Raw genomic sequence first — 19,865 nt, 5'->3', positions numbered from 1 at the left:
AAAAAATGAATACGGCTGTGCTAAACGAGACAAGACATACCAAAGCTCATGGAGAAAGGAAATCTTTCATGCAGTGGTGGGGTGAATAAAGGGAAGGGGAAAGAACTGTTAGCCAATAGGAGAGAAATGCAATGGAAAGATATTCTCCACAGTGAATCTGAGTCAAATCCAAACTGTAAAGAGCGGGGAACTGTGATTGATAACGACTCCCCATTCCTGGACAAATTTAAGAGTTCACTATCACTACCAAAGCCGGGTATAGAGTCATACACTCACACTCAATGCTTTGTTTCCAGTGAATCATACACAGTAGAGAGAAAACAGTACAGTGACGGACATTATTGTCAGAAGACCTTGAATCTAGTCGAAGCTCTGCCACTTATTACTGTTGCTTTGAACAAGAAATTTAGCCTTTCTAGGACTAATTTCACCACTGTAAGGCAAAATATTGAACTTGATACTTACAAGATACTTTCAGTTTTTAAATTATTCCATTGAGGATTAAGAGCATTTTAATGATCTGCTGGTGACAAAATAAAAACTCGGGTGCCTGGGTGGCCTAGCTGGTTGAGTGTCTGGCTCTTCGTTTTGGCTCAGGTCATGATTTCACGCTTGTGAAATCGAGCCCCGCATCGGGCTCTGCACTGAGTGTGGAGCCTGCTTTGGATTCTCTCCTCTCTCTTTGCCCCTTCCCCACTCGTGTTTGTTCTCTCTCTCTCTCAATAAATATGTATAAAAAAATAATAAAAAATAAAAAACTCTATGTGCCTATCTAATTTATACACATACGTACATATGCATACATACATACATTCCTCCCCCCACGTTATTTTGGGGAATTGGGTTTCTTAAATACTGATGTATAATAAGCATATCAGTTACCTGTACACAAAATGGGAGGTATCTGAGGTGCTAACATGGGTTGACTTTCTTGCCATTTTACTATCCCCTCCTCTTTATTTATAGTGCTAATTACTATGCAATTCTTATGTATCTTTTATCTTAAAAAGTATATATGTATATCTGTGTATATATCTATCTGTTTGCCTGCCTGGTGTCTTGGTCCAAATTACTCACTGATATCATTTATAAAATACAGAGTCTCAAATAATGATGAATCATTATACTGACAATGTTTAAAATGGAAGTTTCAGGTATTCTCTAACTAAATACAAAATCACTGACAAATCATCTCAGTCATACGCTTCTGAAAACTCGGAACGTGCTCATCTGTTGATCACCTCACGTACAAAAGGGAGAAAAGCAGTACGTGTTTTCAGTAGCGTATGCTGAGCACTGGCGCGAGCACGGGCATTCACCTCGGGTCGCCCGCCACGCTGAATTCTGATCAGTCACAGCCAAGACCATAGGTGGTGAATGGAGGGTACCTTTAGAATTATTTCTACAGGTTAAAAATCTGAAGACGAGTCCTGCTTTTCACACATGCAAAAGGGCCAGTTGAAAGGGGAAAAAAGAAATATTTGGGTGCAGGCTATGACCATCTATAAAGTTAGACCGTGAACTGCCTTGGTCTCTTTGCCACCGTGAAAATCTCACAGGTGGTCACTTATCAGGTGGTGCCCTATTGGCCTGTGGACAGTTTAATAATCCTCGCAGTGCAATTATAACTTTCAAATAATTAAAAACATGACTCACACAGATAAACAATGAAGGAATGCCAATGACTTGATGACTCCTTAATGAGGAACTACTAAGATGGTAAAGCTGGTTCACAGAACATTCTGAGGAGCTGGTCGTTATAGGCATTTGAAAAGGAAGGTTAGAATAAAACATGGCTTCGTGTCTCCCAGAGCAAAAAAAGACATAGGACACGAAGTAGCACGGGGCCTTGAATCATCAACAGTAAGCCGAGCATCAAACTATGATACATGCCCCTAAATAATTAAGTAATTCTCGAAGGGCCCGGTAACAATGCTTCAGTGTGACCCTGAAAGGACACGTTGCTCTCCCAGACCTGACCTGCCCTATTTCCGAGTTTTGAAAAATCTTTCTTACATTTAGAAAGTAGTTTGCTATACCAGTGTGTACATCAAAGATAATAACCATGCAGTTAACTACTGGGAAAAAAAATGGAAGGCGATGAGGATATTGTAAAACTGGAGGGAAAAGCAGTATTTTTCTTAGGCATCAGAATACCATGCACTAAGAAATTCAATGTGTCCAGTTATAAATGTTACAATGCCAAACAATTTATTATAAATGTCAGAAGTACTAATAAAGACTAATGTATAATTAAATGGAGATGCCACCCATTTTAAAACAGATTCACAAAACATTTAAAATAATTATTTAAAGCCTTTAGCCGTGATAAGAAATGAACTGCATACTTCCAGAATCAGTGAGCTTGTCATTAATCAGTACTTCAGGATTTTTGGTTGCCATAACAACATGACACAACTTTCATCATTACCATAAACCCAGCATTTCTAAAAATAGCTATTTCAACAGTCAGGCTCTGTGATCACTAAAATTGAGCTTTATTACAGAACCACAGTTAAGACTGCAATCAAATGCATCACAGGAGAGAAGGTATTAACAGCTTAAGTCTTGGAAAACGAAAAAGAAAAGATGATAATGTATTTAGGAATCATAGATGAAAGAATTTTGATTTCTCTTTTATCATAATACCAAAACCAATGATGTCACAATGGATCAAGTTGATTTTTATCCCAGGTCAGCTTTCTGTCACTGACTGTAAAATTAAAGTACATTTTACATAACACCAAACCCACATATCTCATGTAAGTGTTAACCTATCACATATGCAAATATTTTTGAGCTTCCTTTAAAAATAATCATATAATCTCAGGGCCCCTGTGTGGCTCAGTTGGTTAAGCGTCTGACTTCAGCCCGGGTCACGATCTCACAGTTCGTGGGTTCGAGCCCCACATCGGGCTCTGTGCTGACAGCTTGGAGCCTAGAGCCTGCTTTGGATTCTGTGTCTCCCTCTCTCTCCCTGCCCCTCCCCAGCTCATGCTCGCACTCTGTCTCTGTCAAAAATAAATACACTTAAAAAATAACAATATAATCTCAACATAGAAAGGACTAATAAAAATACAGTACAGGCTAGTGTTAAAGAGAATAGGCATTGGAATCAGAAATAGTGGATTCAAATCTTGGCTCTGCTTGCTTCTGTTTGCCCTTGGTTCAATTATTTAAACTTTCTAAGCGATGTCTCCACTGGAAAGAGGAAATCCTAATTCACAGGAGGATTAAGTGAAGTTAAAGAATCAATCTGGTTGAGGTGTTCAGATCGATTACACTGTAGGAGTTGGGGTGGGGCAAGGGTGAAAACAGAATAGTTCAGAAGCTAACGTGGTAATACAGGCACCAGTGACACTACCTTGGACCAGACTGGTGAACTGTGAAGATGTTCAGAAGTAACTAGAGTCTCCTCTCACATACTTTTTTCTAGGTAAACATTTAATAAAGTGGTTCTTTGAGAATTATGACTGAAGTTATACTGAATTTATTAGATTAACTGTATCACATAACCAGTTGGAAAAGAATACCATGTGACTGTTGGAACGCTGAAAATCCACAGCAAAACTCACACTTCATGATGCAACATCCGAAACATTTTCATTAAAGTCCAAAGTAAAATATGCACACTCACTATTACATCTACTATTTACCTTGGAGTTCTTAACCGATACAATGATTTTAGTCATAAATACTGAAAAAAAATTAATAAAACTCATTATCCTTAGCTGTCTTCACCAAAAACTAAACAACTGATAAGTTAATAGAACTAAAATAGTTTAGTTAGTTGGCCAGATTCAAAATGATCATATGAAATTTAGTACATTTGATATACACCAGCAATATCTAATTAGAACAGGTAATAGAAAATAAAAAAATCTTATCGTAATAGTCACAGAATTATTTCCTAGGAAGAAACCCGATAATATAGACAGAAGACTATATGAGGAAATTATAAAACTTTATTGAAAATTCTAAATATCTGAATAAACAGGCATACCATGTTCATAGATAAAAATATTCACTAGTGGATTATACCCATTTCTTTTTTGCTCATTCTTACATTAGCTTGGTGAATGTTTTATATGCACTTGAAAAGAATGTTACCTTCTATAAATGTGTGTGGTATTCTATATGTAGTAGGTTTGATTGCTGGCATTGTTCAGTTCCTTTACACCATGTCAGATTTTTGGTTACTTTTTCTAACAATTACTGAGAGGGGTATTGAAATACCTACCTACAATTGTCAGTGTATCTATTCTTCCTCAATTCTATGAACTTATACTGCTTATTTTTTGAAGCTCTGCTATTAGATGCACATATTGACAATTATATCTTCTTCATGAATTGATTCTATTATTATTGTAAAACGTACCTCCTTATCTTTGGTATCTGTCTTGCAGTCTAATTTTTCCGATACTAATACAACTACTTTCGCTTTGTTATGATTTTACTTTTAAACTATCTGTATCCTTACTGTTAAGTGTATTTCTTATAGACAGCAGACAGTGGGCCATGCTTTTTCATCTAAGAATCGAATCTGCCTTTTAACTGAAGTATGCAGTTCTTTTACATTTAATATAATTATTTATAAGGCTGAATTTAAGTCTATCATCCTGCTATTTTTTTTTTTTTTTTAGATTTTCCCCTTCTATTCTTTTCCCTTCTTTTTCTGCCTTGTTTTGATATAATTGCTTTTCTAGCATTCTATTTTATCTTGACTATTGGAATGTTAGATAATTTTGTTCATTTGAGAGCTGGCTGCAAGGTTCACAATCTACCTTCAAAAAATATTATTATATTATATAATAACCTGGTAACATCATAAATATGTATTTCTACTTCCTTCCCACTCCATCTTTTGTGCATTTCTTATAAATTTCATTTCTATGTGTTAACAATTCCACAATTCACTGTTAGTATTTTTGTTTTAAACGGTCCACTACTTTTTATATTTAGCATTTTCTGTACTCATTATTCCTGTGTTGATCTGAGTTTTCTTCTGGTATTCTTTTCCTTGAGCCTGACAGACTTCCTTTATCATTCCCTACAGTGCAGTATACTAGTAATAAGTCCTCTCTACTTTTGTTTATCACAAAATGTATTTTTTGTGCGTTGAGTTTGAAAGATACATGTGATGAACACACAAAGTAGACATTTAAAGATGATATTCTATTGCCTTCTGGTTTGCACTGTTTCTAACAAGAAGTCAGTAGTATACTTCACCATCATTCGAATCCTATAAACAATATGTCTTTTTCCCTCTGGCTGCTTTCAAGATTTTTCTCTTTATCCCTGGTTTTCAATGATAAGATTATGGTATACGCTGGTATGGTTTTCTCTGCTGAGTTATTTAGCTTCTTGGGTTGTGGGTTCATGTTTTCCATCACATTTGGAAAAACTTGTTTCATTTCTTCAAATTTTTTCTGACTCATTCTCATTATGACACTCCAGTTATTATACCTACTTTAGTTTGCTTAATATTGTGCCACAATTCACTAAGGCTCTCTACATCTTTTTCTAGCCTTTTAATGTTTTCTATCAGTGCGTCAGTTTGGATGGTTTCTACTGTACTCTTTTCAAGTTGACTGATCTTTCTCTCTGGGGTGTCCAACTGAGAGTTAAACCCAGTCAGTCAATTTTTCACTTTAGAGATTACACTTTTCAGGTCTAGAATTCTCAACTCTAAAATTCCCTATTTCTTCTCTCAGTGTAATAATGTTTTCCTTTAAGTCCTTGAACACACTGTAACTAGCTGCTTATAAGGAACTTACCTGCTAGTTTTATAAATTGTCATTTGTCTGTTTCTATTGACAGATTTTTTCCTAGTTTTGGTTCCTATTTTCCCACTACTTCTTCTAAGTAATATTGCATTACAAATGCTACACGGTTGACTGTCTGTATTTATTGTCATCCTTAGGAGTGCTAAGCTTTGTTCAGGAAGGCAGTTGGTTTAGTTAAAAATCAGCATGATACTTTATACTTTGTTTTTAAGCCTTTTTGAGTATAAGGTAGGCTTTATGTAGGACTAGATTAACCTTTCTTTGAAGGCTTGGGCCTTCTCGAGTCTCTAAAGCATTGTGCAAGCTCCAGTTCTTTTTCAGCTTACAGGTTTCCAGTAGCTGTTCTTTTCCTGGTGGAACTATTTTCCCCCAAACTTACTTTATTTTTATTGAGAACAGGTATTCCTGATAGTTAATACAGGTGGCTTAAAAGGAGGTAAAGAAGAAAAAAATTATTCTGTATACCTCTTTAAGTAAAGAGGAAATATTTCCTATAAAGGCATTATTTTTTACATTATTACATTATTTTTTTAGTATGTAAAATCAAGGAAGATTCCTGAATAAGAGTTCTCAAATCACATCTGATATAATAACATTCATAAATAATTCTGAATCATCAAGAAAAGACAGTGAGAATATTTTACATATGTGTATATATATATATGTGTATATGTATATATATATATATATACACGTATATATATATATATGTTTAACTGTAGCTTCTGTATTCCAATGTCTAATATTTGTATCACTGAAAGGTGAAATTGGAGTTTGACACTGAAAAAAGAACATCTCTAATTCATCCCAAGGAAGAAAAGAAGGAAGAATTCCTTAAAATTATTTTCGTTCTCTTTTCTCCACTTTCTATACAACTTTGTTTCCTGGTTAAATTTATTCGAGAGAGACAGACAGACAGTGAGAGAGAGAGAGAGAGAGAGGGAGTGGGGGAGGGCAGAGAGGGAGGGAGACGCGGAATCTGAAGTAGCCTCCAGGCTCTGAGCTGTCAGCACCAAGCCCAACGCAGGGCTTGAACTCACGAACGGTGAGATCATGACCTGACCTGAAGCTGGACACTTAACGAACTGAGCCACCCAGACGCCCCTCTGTAACTTTACTTCTAACTCCTATTAAAGCTTAGGAATGGGGGGGGGGGGGGGGGGAGTCTGTTAGGAGGTATCCCTGAGTCTAGGGACATAAACTTTTAAAGTTTTGATGGAAGTTGTCAAATTGCCCTCTAAAAAGATTGTACTAATTTATACTCTCACCAGCAGCATATGAAAATACCCATTTTCCCAGACCCTTTCAATTAGCATATAACAAATGCCTTATTGTCAGGAATCTGATGGACAGATATTCTCACTGCTGTTTTAATTTGCATTTTTTGATAATTATTATGTTCTATTTATTTGCCATTTGCATTTCTTCTGTGAACTGTCCAAACACACAGTGCCTATTTTTCTACTGTTTTGTCCTGATTTGTGGTATTTTGTTGGCTATTAAGGATACTATATTAAGGATACTTTGTTACACAAATTGAAAATACTGCTCCACATTACGGTTTTTATTTTAAGTTGGTTTATATTATTGTTTTCTGTAAAAACAAAAACGAGACAAAAACTTCAAAGTGTCATGTAGCCAAATCTGTTCCAATTTCTCCTTTATGGCATCTGCTCTACCTGCCATCCTTTATAAAACACATTAAAACTTCCCGCCATTCAGCATATTATGAAAAGAATAACGGTACGTTTTATATTTAGTGACGTCCCAAACGGCGCAACATTCAAATACTAAGATTGAAACATGGTTAAATCTAAAGAACTACAGGTATTCGGTTAAGAAAAATAATTTAAGAAACACACACAAATCTGAGACACGGCATAATGGATTTTCTTTTATAATCTCTCGGGTCTTTAGAGTTCCAGGTAAGTAGACAGTATGAGATCTTTTAGGATGATAAAATATAAAAGTAAAAAAAAAAATTAAAATCATTAACTACACCTAAAATGATCAAATTTCCCAACTTTATGTCTGAGAAAAACTGATCCATCCCCTTGCCAGTCAATTCTAGTTGGCCAGTCTAATTCAAATTTTCCTGCGTGTTGAGTCAGAAGCCGCCTCTTTGCTCTATTCACTGCTGCGGACGTGCCCTCCAGGACAACAGGAAACGAGTGTGCCGTCTCTGCCCCACGGCTCCCCTTCTGGTAACTGGAGTATTTTCTTCAAGTTCAATAGTTCTTTCCTTACCGTACTTTTTCATATAAATATTTGTGGGGCACCTGGGTGGCTCAGTCAGTTAAGGGCTGGACCAGCTCAGGTCACGATCTCACAGTTCGTGAGCTCGTGCCCTGCCATCAGGCTCTGTGCTGACAGCTCAGAGCCTGGAGCCTGCTTCGGAGTCTGTGTCCCCTTCTCTCTCTGCCCCTCCCCCGCTCATGCTCTCTCTTCTCTCTCTCTCTCAAAAATAATAAACATTTAAAAAATATTAAAATAAAATAAATATTTGTTCACATGTCTAACTGACCCAACAGACTATGATCTCCCTGAAGACAGTGCAAATTCCTTCAAATCTTAATCCTTAGTGCCTGTTACACAGAAAGCATTTAATACACAGCAGGGCGAATGGAAAGGAAAAAAAAAAATGTTTAAAATTGTCTAATTTCCTACTTCCACGCAACTTAAATTTGTCAATATTTTCCTTATAATCAGGAAGGTCAGACAATATGATCCCTCTGTTTCTTCTAACCGTAACATTCTGAGATATTACTGTATAGTTCTTTGTCTTGAACACATTCCTGGTAAATAGGTGATACTGAAAAATTACAAAATATACCTAACAGATCCAAACAGTCTGTACAGCAGCTCATCTGCACGGCACAATTAATATACTATTGAGCTTCCACGACATTTTCAATGTCATTCTGACATGTTTATTAGTTTGGTATTATGGCTATATACTTCCACTATAGTCACATCAGTTTTAAGAATCATTCACTAAGTAGAGATTTTGGAGCCGCCTACATGTAAGCAGTAAGTATGAGCAGGGTCGGGTCAGATCTCTTAGGGTGGCCGAGGCGTGAAAAAAGGCTGGTAACCATAAATCTTCAATCTATAGTCTTCAATCTAGGAGAACGTCAATCTCCTATTCTTGAAAAGAAATTTTTTTCTAAGAAATGTGCTTGCTGTTTTGAAACACATGTGAATCTTAACCAACTAGTTGAGACAGAAACACACTTACTTCACTGTGGCACTTAGGAGAAAGTTCAGCTGTGGCATTAACAGACTGTCTGGGGCTGACAGGTAACGATCAAACTGAACCTAAACGAAACAGAGAAAGAGCAAAACATAAAGTGCGTACATCTGCTAACGGACATCTCAAATATAACCAACTCATTTAAGGGTTAAATCTTAGGAAATATACCATAGTACAAATAACGACTTCTTTGTGATCAAATGAGTTATTTCTTCAACATTCTAACTAAAATTCCCTAAAAGTGTAAACTTCATTTTTTAAAAATATTTATTTTTGAGACACAGAGAGAGAGAGAGAGAGCAAGTGAGCGAGTGGGGGTGGTGCAGAGAGAGAGGAGGACAGAGGATATGAAGTTGGCTCCATGCTAACAGCAGTGAGCCCCATGCGGGGCTCAAACTCACAAACCACGAGATCCTGACCTGAGCCAAAGTCAGACGTTCAACTGACTGAGCCACCCAGGCGCTCCACAAGTGTCGACTTCTTAAAGTAGTTAATATCAGCATAGCTGCTTTGAAAATTCTAAATCCAAGTGGTTCATCTTAATCTCCCTCAACGAACTTTTGAATAAAAAATACTAACAAGAAGTAAAGTGATCAGATTTCAAGTCTACCTTACTTCCTTAAATCCACTGTATGTTAATTATTCATTTACTTATTCCTTCAACTGACATTTATCGAGTACCTACTATTAGGAAGGTAGTATATTAGGTAAAGTATATATAGTGGTGAGCCAAAGAGGACAGTCCCTAGCTTCAGAGAGCTACGGCCTACTGAGAAAGATGGTAAGTAACTAATGAGGTAAATAAATATATAATTACAAACTGTGTTGGATGCTATGAAGGAAAAAAACAAAGTAGTACAAAAGTGTAAATCAGGAGGATGGACCTAGCTTCTGTGTTTGGCTAAAGAATCTGAGGAAAGGAAATCTGAAGTGAGATCTTAGAGATGAAAAGAGATTAAGTAAGTGTGTGCAGTGAGGGTTCGGGGGTTGCATGGATGGGACAGCACGAAGACTTGAAGTGAGAAAGAGAATGGCGAACAGAAATCAGTTCGTATAGGTCTCGTACGCTTTCTTACAGGATTTTAATTCTCATTGGGAAGGCATGAGGAAGCCATTGAAGGAGGGGAATAATCTGATTCAAGTTTTAAGAAACTAAGTCTGGCTGCAGCAAGAAGGAAATGGAAGGCAGATGCAAGGACACTAAATGGGCAGCTACCGCGGCACCTTAGACTACAAGGACAATAACATGGCAGACAGAAGAGGAGATATTTGAGAGAACTGGACAGCAAGATCAGCAGCATCTGGTTAGTGACAGGACGGAAGGGCACGACTCTCAGATCTGGATCTGTGCCATTTAATTCACAGCATTATTACAATTCATAACTGTATTCTTTTCACACTTATTTAGTTGTGTAACAGCTATACCCCTTACTAGATCATGTCTATTTTCATCCCAATTCTTAGCGTAATGCCTAGAAAACAGAGGACAATGTTGAAATAATAATGGACAGAAGCTCTTACTGCTTTCTGAGTTAAGAACACTTGGAGGAGGACCTGGGGGTGGGGGACAGAGTTCGAGCCTGGGGTATGCCGAACTGAAGTGCCCTGAAGCATTCCAGTGAAGGCAGCAGGCAGTTACCACACACAAGACAAGATTCTGTTTCGTTAGAGAGACATAAAATCTTCCAACTCGATTGTTATTCAAGTTTAAGACCACGCACAAAAGAACTTGCAACGGGGTTTAAATGTATTTTGTGGGTTTATATTATGGACTGGATATGTGTCGGTGGGGAGAGAGAGACAGGGAGGAAACACACTGAGTGCGAAGATGACTGATCTGTGGGTAGAGCTATGTCCTCATTTTGGGGGGCAAATACCTTGGAGTGAGACCACTAGGTAGTATGGTGAGTGTATATTTAACTTCCTAAGAAGCTTATCTTTTTTTTAAGTTTATTTATTTTGAGAGAGAGAGTGCACACGCGCACGTGTGCAAGTGGAGGAGTAGCAGAGCGGGAGAGAGGGAGAGAGGGAATCCCAAGCAGGGTCCGGGCTGCCAGTGCAGAGCCTGACGCTGGGGCTCAATCCCACAAACCGTGAGACCACGACCTGAGCCGAGATCAAGAGTCAGATGCTTAACCGACTGACCACTCAGGCACCCAGAAAGTCACCTTTTTGAAATAATCTAAAATGTATTCATTTCCATTTATCTTTACTTAAACTTTTTAGAACGAGATGTTTTGAAAGGTTTTGCTGTGATGTGTGATGAATAGAAGTTATGACTGTTACTTCTCTTTCTCTAGTCTTTTGTCATGATGTAACGTTTCTTTATTTAGTAGTTGAGAGTGTAAGTACTAGGTTGAATGGGGTGTTCGGAGGTTTAGAGTTAATACACGAAAAACACTTGGCACGCGCAACAAATGTTGCTGGCTGGTGTTATTCATCACTGTTATTACTACTGCTAGCGTTATTAGTATATAGCTTCCAAAGAACATCATCCGACAAGGGCTACATGAGTGTCACGTGATTGGTGGACATACATACGCGCAAAGTCTATACTTAAGACATGGAAACACACTCCGGGAAGCGGCACACGGGCAGAGAGGGATGTGCAAGCAAGCTCTTCACTTGAAAAGAAGGTAATAAAGTGGAGGTTCGAGGAGTCTCACGCTCCAGAGTAATTCGTTATTTTAAGACTGGACTCTGATTTCAGTGATCTCAGAGAGAAATCAAGAACTGTAAAGACTAATAGCAGGAAGTCTTGAATGATATACAGCCCAACTTCTTCGTGTCTGTCATTCCCGTTTCTCTATGACATTAGGAGTAAAACTCTGAAAATGAAGAAAACCTGAACAGGGATGATGAGGTTATGAGGGTGTAGTGGAATATTAGCACAAATGGATGTCGTGTTCGGACCTTAGTTAAAGGAAACGTATGTGCAATCATTATCCTTAAACCCCCTGTGGATAAAGTATGTATCAAGAGACAAAATTACCACCGAGACAAAACTATCACACAGGAAAAAATTAATAGTGTTCCATAAGGAAACCTATGCTGAAATGCTTGATTTTATTCTTATTCACTTACCATTGCAGCCTTCAGTGCCACGGAATCTAGGTTGGGCAAATTAGCTAAAGAGCCCTAGAAAAAAACAAAAACAAAAACAGCAAAAACAAGATGTAAAAAAGGTGCTATAGTTTCCGTTCACTTATGAAATACAGTCTATTCATAGATTCCCCAAATTTGGAAATTCGGCTCATTTCCAAAGAACTCAAGTGTCATCTCTTCAACCTCAGTGAGAGCAGGGACTATGGCTTGTTCATTTTTGTGTAACTAGCACGAAGGCACGTAATCATATTTGTCGGAGGGAGTGACAGCACAAGCTTATCAACAACAGGAACACCAGGATATTTCAGATTGACTTATAAGCAAGCAAATAGGCGAGGAAGCATTTAGGAAATGGCAGCAAGATATGGAGGCTTGAAGTCTCACCCTGACAATTTGAGATAGTATCAAACGGCAGCAGAATTGATTCTACTCTGGTAGAAATCTGCTTGCTGCTTTATCAAAATAACAAATTTGGAGCTGGTGATTTTTGAAAGCTTCATTTAAGAGTTCCTGGACTATAAAATATGTTTCATGTTAATGCTACTTAAACGAGTTCTTTGCGGGGTGCGCCTGGCTGGTGCACGTTGGTACAGTGTGTGACTCCTGATCTCAGGGTCATGGGTTTGAGCCCCGTGGTGGGCATGCAGCCTACTTAATAAGATAAAACAAAATCTTTAAAAAAATGAGTTCTTAGCTTTCTAAAGAAAGATGCTTACATGAATTTCTCAGGTTCCCCCACTCCCTTCTCTATTTCCACTGGAGTTCTATAACTTAACAAGATCTTATGTTGGTCTCAGAAGTATTTACCTTTCCAAAGTAACAGACCAAGATTTGCTAAGTTAAAAAGGGGATGACTGCATTTACACAGCAATCTATGCATTCAATTAACCCATAGTGATACAGGACTCTGAAAAATTTACCAGTATGAATATCCTTTTATATAATAAAATTTATTATACTATATATAATAAATATATAAATAAATATATATTATATATATTTATTTATATATATAAATAAATATAAAATATATATTATACTATATATAATAAATATATAAATAAAATTTATATATAAATTATAATTTATATATATATAAATTATAATACAATTTATAATACTGATTTTTGTATATTTTCATTACTTTTAACCAAAATTATCCATAGTAAGAAGTATAGTTAATACTTAGGGGCACTCTACTACAGTCTCGGGTAGTCATCTAAGAACTGTACATATGTTACCTCACTTAATCTTCAGAACAACCTACAATACAGATATTATCATTACCCCAATTCCACAGCTGAGGAAACAGATACAGAGAGATAAGTCACTTTCCCAGTGAGAATAGCTAGTAAGCGGCAGAGCCAAGGTTCAGTTAGAGGCTAGCTCTAGACCCCATACTCTAAATGCGTATTTCTCTAACCTGGAACACCCATGTGCTTACCTGCTCAGGTTTATGTTGCTGCACGGTGTTATAGATATAACTCAAGCCGGCTCTAGTTAAAACATAAGAAGCCTGCTCATTGATAAGTGTGTCCAAATGTGCTTCAATCTAAAAGAAAACCCAGCAGAAAGAAAATATTTTAAAAGAGGAATAAGACTGCGGAGAGTACAAGTAGACCACTCTGGAGTCAGCTCTTCATCACGGACTTGCTCCTTGCAGCGGCCATGAGTTCCAGACCATGAGGCACATGGGCCACTTCTGTGACAAAATCTTTTCCTTCCCCCAAAGAGGAAGTCCTCCTACAAAAGGGAGAGAAAGTCTCATTTTAAAAATGAGAACTGAAAGGATTTCAGTACTAGCCACTAGTCAAACAAATTGAGTCTCTTGTTAGCTCTTTTAAAAGATGGCAATAAACAAAACACAAACAAACAGGAAACATTAAAAGATAACAACAATATAAAATACTTAGGAAGACTTCTGGGAAGATGAAGGCCTGATGTTCCTGACCTCCACATACCCCTACCTTCCCAACTTACTGGACTGACTCAACCAATCAAATGTGCCCTATGGAGATGCCTGGAGGCAACAGGTTTCTCCCGGGGAGAAAGCAGGTTTCTACCAGGGGGGAGTTGAGAACCCAGCAGAAGGTTGGCCAAAGATTTCAGGTTTAGGAACTGTCCACGAAGACTTGACTAGCAGATGTGAGTTGTATGTGCTCACCTGCTTTGTATTATCCTCGGGGAAGCCATCTAATGCTAATGGGGGCAGAATCCACAGAAGTGGACTACCCTGATGGGCTGAAGTATCCCTTAGTGGGAAGAAGTCTTCTGCCCCCTTACTTTTACCAGTACAGGCCTGAGACTTTGGAGATCTTCCTTCTTCTCCTGACCAGCAAGTTCCCTCGGCTTTGCCAGTCTGTGTGCCGGGGCACAGTAACGCTACCCATTGTGCTGTTACCATCTGAATGCTTCTGTTGTCCGAGTAACTCCAGTTTGCTGCTGAGGCCCTCCCCCTAAAAAACTTCCAACTAACTTAAAAAAGGGGAGTATGTTCTAAGAGAAAGCCCATCGGAATGATTAGAAGGAGTAACTTTTCCGGAGGCAACCCTATTAAAAGACGCAGAGTACTTTATTTTTTTCTCTAAAGTAAATGTCCAAGAAAGTACAATTAGAGGCCTTAGACACTAGACTTACTGGAAATAAAAAAAAAAACAAACCAAAACAAAGATGTGCAAATATAAACATTTAATGAAAGAGCTAAGAATCAAATTAGCATCTGAAGAAGAATGGAAGAAAAGTAACATAGTAACATCAAAGAAAGATTAAATAAAGAGATATGAAAAGATATGAAAAGAGAGATTCTGGAGATAAAACCAATAAAGGCAGAAACTTCAGAATATAAAATATAACATTTTTATAATTCTGTAATTATAAAATAGAAAATAGAAAAAATAGAAAATAGAAAGTTCAGAATATACAAAGAAAAGTGATAATTAACTAGATAATAGAAAACTATATTGAGCAAAATAAAGGGTTGAATCTTCAGACTGAAATGGCTCTGCAAAATCCAAATGGGGAAAGAGACATACCAAAAAATACCCTGAGGAACTAACTATCTGAACTCAAAGGAAAATCCTTACGAGCTTCCAGATGGACAGAGTAAGTTACCACAAAGAAAAGAGAATCAGACTAGCCTGGACTCCTTACTTGAAACACTGGAAGAAGGTAAGTCAGAGTAGAAGAAAATTAATAGACCATTGATAGAAAAGGTATGAAAAACCAAAAATTGTTCATGCAACAAGATAAAATTTCTTTGGAGGGCCTAAATAAACCATGCCTTCCAGTACCCGCATCATTGTACAATCCTCTCTCAGAGCTCCGGGCTGGCCCACGCAGCTAGCACTGGCCAACAGCCTATCACCAAGCATGAAGTTAAGTGCAGGCTTCATAAGCACTTACACACTGGGGCTTGTCCCCTTGGAAAGCAAAACATGACCAGGGAATATTTAAGGAACACAGGTAACTGGTGATAAAACAGACCGACGAACACCTGATACACCTGAACAGCTTGAGAAAAGATGTAGACAAATGGCAGGGTTTAGGGGTTGAATCAGTGATAAATACAGTAAAAACCAATGAATTTTTTTAAAAAAAGATTTTTAAAAATTTTTATTTGAGAAAGTGAGAGTGAGAAGGGCAAAGGGAGAGAGAGAGACAGAGAGAGACAGAGAGAGAGAGAGAAAGAGAGAGAAAGAGAGAGACAGAGAGAGAGAGAGAGAGAGAGAGAGAGAGAGAGAATCTTAAGCAGGCTCCATGCTCAGCATGGAGCCCGACACGGGGCTCGATCCCACGACCCTGGGATCATGACCTGAGCCAAAATCAAGAGTCAAACGTTCAACTGACTGAGCCACCCAGGTGCTCCTTAAAAAAAGAATTTTATTAATTCCACAAAGAACAGTAATTATTTAAGAAAGGAAAATTAATCATACCTCATTATATTTCTTTTAAAAGAAGGAATTAGAAATTAGAAAATATCACAAGTTTAGATTTATCAAAACTCATGCTTTAGAAAACCCCCAAAGTTCACAAATAAATTTTTACTATAGACACTGCCATATTACTTATATACTTGTAATAACACAGAACAGTCAGCATTTTTTCTTCAAAACATTATATATACCAAAAGTCACTATTTCAAAATCAGAAGCCAAGTATCTGGTAAATTTTACAAACGGCTTAGCCACTTTACAAACTCTTAAATGATACTATTTGGCTTATAGGACTAGAGTCATTGGTATAACAAATTGTAATGTTTTGCCTAACACTGGTTTACACATAGATAAAAATATATCTGTCCTCTGTAACACCTTCTGCACTAGCTAGCAAGCTTGGAAAATATAGCATATTATTCACAGTTCAGCAACTGAAATCTGCATGCAGAATTGCTGTTCCAATCGATAAGAAAAGCTTCATTCTATCATCACATACTATGGTTTGAATAAAATATCACACTCATTACATATTCTGGCTTCCCAAAACAAAACTGAAACACCAAGTATGTGTGCGCGTTGTGTGAGTGAGTGAGTGTGTGTGTGTGTGTGTGTGTGTATTTCCATCAGACTATACCCAAGAATTTATTGAAATTAGGTCGCCGAAATTGGACTAAAGCCAGCAACTGAGATCAGATGAAAAAAGGCTCCATCACAGTGAGCGGGCATCTTATGACAAAATTTACCTGAAACTGTAGCATTTCTAGTCGTCTGTCAGTGAACTCAAACAGAGCTAGTGTCGTCTTCATCATATAGAGTGAATTGACCATGAAAGTGGCCATGTCAGCTGTGCCTAAATTGCTGGCAGATACGGTACACATCTGGAGGAGAGGATCTAAGACACACGATAAAACCTGTAAGTGAAAAATAAAATAAAATCTATTTTTTATTCCCCAATCAGTGACACAGGCCTGGGTTAATAGTACTTCAGAAAGAATGACAAACTAATTGGAAGGGGAGCAACTTATAAGATTAAATGGTATAGTAATCATCATGTTTTTTACAACGGGCATCACTGAATAAAGTACTTTTTAAATTAAAGAGAGCTGATCTAATACGTGAAAGAAAAAATCAATGAGAGGGACTGTTACAATGCCTGGGTTGTAAAAGGCCAGAATTTCAACAGAATGTATAACAGAGGAGCAATAAATAATCATTAAAAATGATTTACAACATACTTGCACAAAGTCAGCTTGACGGGCATCTAACGGTACAACTGAAGAATCGTGAGATGCCAAAACTTCACGCAACAATGCGAGTGTCTGATTTAATGCAGAACTTGGTCCAAGATCAGGTGGTGGGAGTTCAACCTAAAATAAAGGGTGGCTTCATCCACTGCTTACATTTTCCACTAAATTTTAATGTATAAATAAATACAATTCACAGTAAAACAATACATGTAAAACATGTAAAGATTTGGCCAGCATTACAAAATCTAGAATTGATCCATAGCTTATACTAATAAGCATAAAGCGACACCAAACGTTTTTGTTGTATTATCACAGAATTAATATATTCTTCTCACAATTAGAAGTAAAGGATTTATACTTCTAAAATTCGAAAGTTACAAGAAAACTCAGTAGTCTTTGATGTAGAATTATATTTTTATGCAGATTTGAAATGGCCTACTGTTTTGGGTTTTTGTTTTTTGTTTTTCTTTTTTAGCCCAAGTCATTAGAAAAAGGCAATCTAGAAACCAACACTCCCCCAACGATAATATAGTTGAGAATCATCATCCACCCTCAGGCCCAAATCTCAGAAATGTGGCTCAATATGCATAGGTTTGGGGACTAGGAATCCATCTTTCAATAAGCACCACAGGTGATATCCAGATCCGTCTATGGGCTACACACTTCACAGAAACACAGTGCCCACTATTCTACACGGTGTAACACTGCCACTGAAATCTTTAGCACTGAAGTTAAAGATTAGTTTCACACTTTAGATTACCAATCACTAGTTGTGTGGTCCTGGGTAAGTTCTTTAACTTCTCAGAATTTCAGAGGGATTCTTTAAGGATTAGTGGGATTGTTGCATATAAACCATTGGGTACTAGGGGCGCCTGGGTGGCTCAGTCGGTAAGGCGGCCGACTTCAGCTCAGGTCATGATCTCGCGGTCCGTGAGTTCAAGCCCCGCGTCGGGCTCTGTGCTGACAGCTCAGAGCCTGGAGCTTGTTTCGGATGCTGTGTCTCCCTCTCTCTGACCCTCCCCCGTTCATGCTCTATCTCTCTCTGTCTCAAAAATAAACGTTAAAAAAAAATTTTTAAACAAAAGAAAATAAAAATAAAAAAAATAAACTATTGGGTACTATAAGCTGGAAGGTATGCCAAGTTCATTCTCTCTTCTTGCTGGCATCATGATATCCAAGAAGACGTGCTGGTGAATTTTTGTTGAGTACTTATAATAATATAGTCAGATCTTATCTAAAAAATATGATAGAAGTCTATGTAAGAGACTATAGCCTTGTGTCAGACAGAAAAGTATAAGAATTTTTAAGTATCTGGATTTATATGAAGAATGTTTTATATAGAAAAGTTAATACACAAGTGACAGCAGCAGGAATATCAAAGTATGGACCTCTGAAAATCTTCCCTCTTTCATAAAACAACAAAACCAAAAAATTATAAGACATGCAAAGAAACAAAAATATATGGTCCATGCACAGAAAAAATAGTCAATGGGAACTTCCCCCGAGGAAGCCTGGACACTGGAGTTACTACACAAAAATTCTGAATTGACTATTGTATTTTATCTTAAACTTTATTTATTTATTTTGAGAGAGAGAGAGAGACAGAGAGCACAGCAGGTAAGGGGCAGAGAGAAGGAGAGACAGAATCCCAAGCTTGTGGGGCTCAAACCTACAAACCGTGAGATCATGACCCGAGCTGAGATCAAGAGTCAGATGCCCAACCAACTGAGCCACTCAGCACCTCAAAATTGGCAATTTTAAGAAAGGGAACCAGGTTAATGAACTAAAGGGAAGTATGAGAACAATGTCTCATCAAATAGAGAATATTTACAAAGAAATAAAAATGACAAAAAGAAATAATTGAATAGAAATTTTGTAGTTGAAAGTAACTAAAATGAAAAATTCACTCCAGGGATTCGATAGCACATCTGAGTAGGCAGAATAAGTAATCAGTGAACTTGAAGATAGGTCAATTAAAATTATCCAGTTTGAGGGACAGAAAGAAAAACAAATGAAAGAAAATTCACAAAGCCTCAGAGACCTATGGAACACCATCAACGTTAAGTACAATGTGGTTCTCTTAGAAGGAGAGAGGAGTGCAGAAAAAATATTTGAAGAGCTAATGACAAAGATTTCACAAATGCGATTAAAACAAAACATTAATCTAAGCATCTAAGAAGCTCACAAACTCCACAAGGAATAAACTTACACAGTTTCACACTAAGACACATCACACAAACTGTCAAAAGACAAAGAGAGAATCTGGAAGCAGTAAGAGAAGTAAGTGATTATGACAAAGGATTCTCATAAGATTAACAGCTGATTTCTCATCAGAAAACATGGAGGCCGGAAGGCGCTGGATAGCATATTCAAGGGCTGCAAGAAAGACCGTCAAGACAGAATTCTGTACTCAGTAGAACTACTCTTAAGAATGAAGGAAAACAAAGATTCTTCACCAGTAAACCTGTTCCACAAGAAATATGGGGAATCCTGGGGTGCCTGTGTGGCTCAGTCGGTCGAGTGTCCGACTTCGGCTCAG

The 19,865-nt window shown here is 37.5% G+C and overlaps 1 protein-coding gene across 10 annotated transcripts in view; it reads right to left on the bottom strand.

Moving 5' to 3' along the window:
* Positions 1 to 19,865, bottom strand: part of COG6 (component of oligomeric golgi complex 6) — a 130,290-nt gene that overhangs the window by 53,290 nt on the left and 57,135 nt on the right. For 7 of the 10 annotated variants that reach the window (XM_042960589.1, XM_042960542.1, XM_042960362.1 and 4 more), the window contains exons 14-18: positions 17,315 to 17,446; positions 16,823 to 16,990; positions 13,589 to 13,696; positions 12,124 to 12,177; positions 9,025 to 9,104 (exon numbers count right to left, since the gene is read on the bottom strand). In XM_042960589.1, the coding sequence (XP_042816523.1) occupies positions 9,025 to 9,104; positions 12,124 to 12,177; positions 13,589 to 13,696; positions 16,823 to 16,990; positions 17,315 to 17,446 (542 nt within the window). Of the gene's footprint in view, positions 1 to 6,952; positions 7,732 to 8,702; positions 8,934 to 9,024; positions 9,105 to 12,123; positions 12,178 to 13,588; positions 13,697 to 16,822; positions 16,991 to 17,314; positions 17,447 to 19,865 lie in introns of those variants that run through there. The other 3 variants (XM_042960306.1, XM_042960689.1, XM_042960642.1) reach the window with 3 other exon arrangements.

This window comes from Panthera tigris, chromosome A1 (assembly GCF_018350195.1).
Source record: "Panthera tigris isolate Pti1 chromosome A1, P.tigris_Pti1_mat1.1, whole genome shotgun sequence".
Classification (NCBI taxonomy): domain Eukaryota; kingdom Metazoa; phylum Chordata; class Mammalia; order Carnivora; family Felidae; genus Panthera; species Panthera tigris.
Note: the sequence above shows the minus strand (reverse complement) of the source record. Positions and strands in the feature narration are given on the sequence as shown.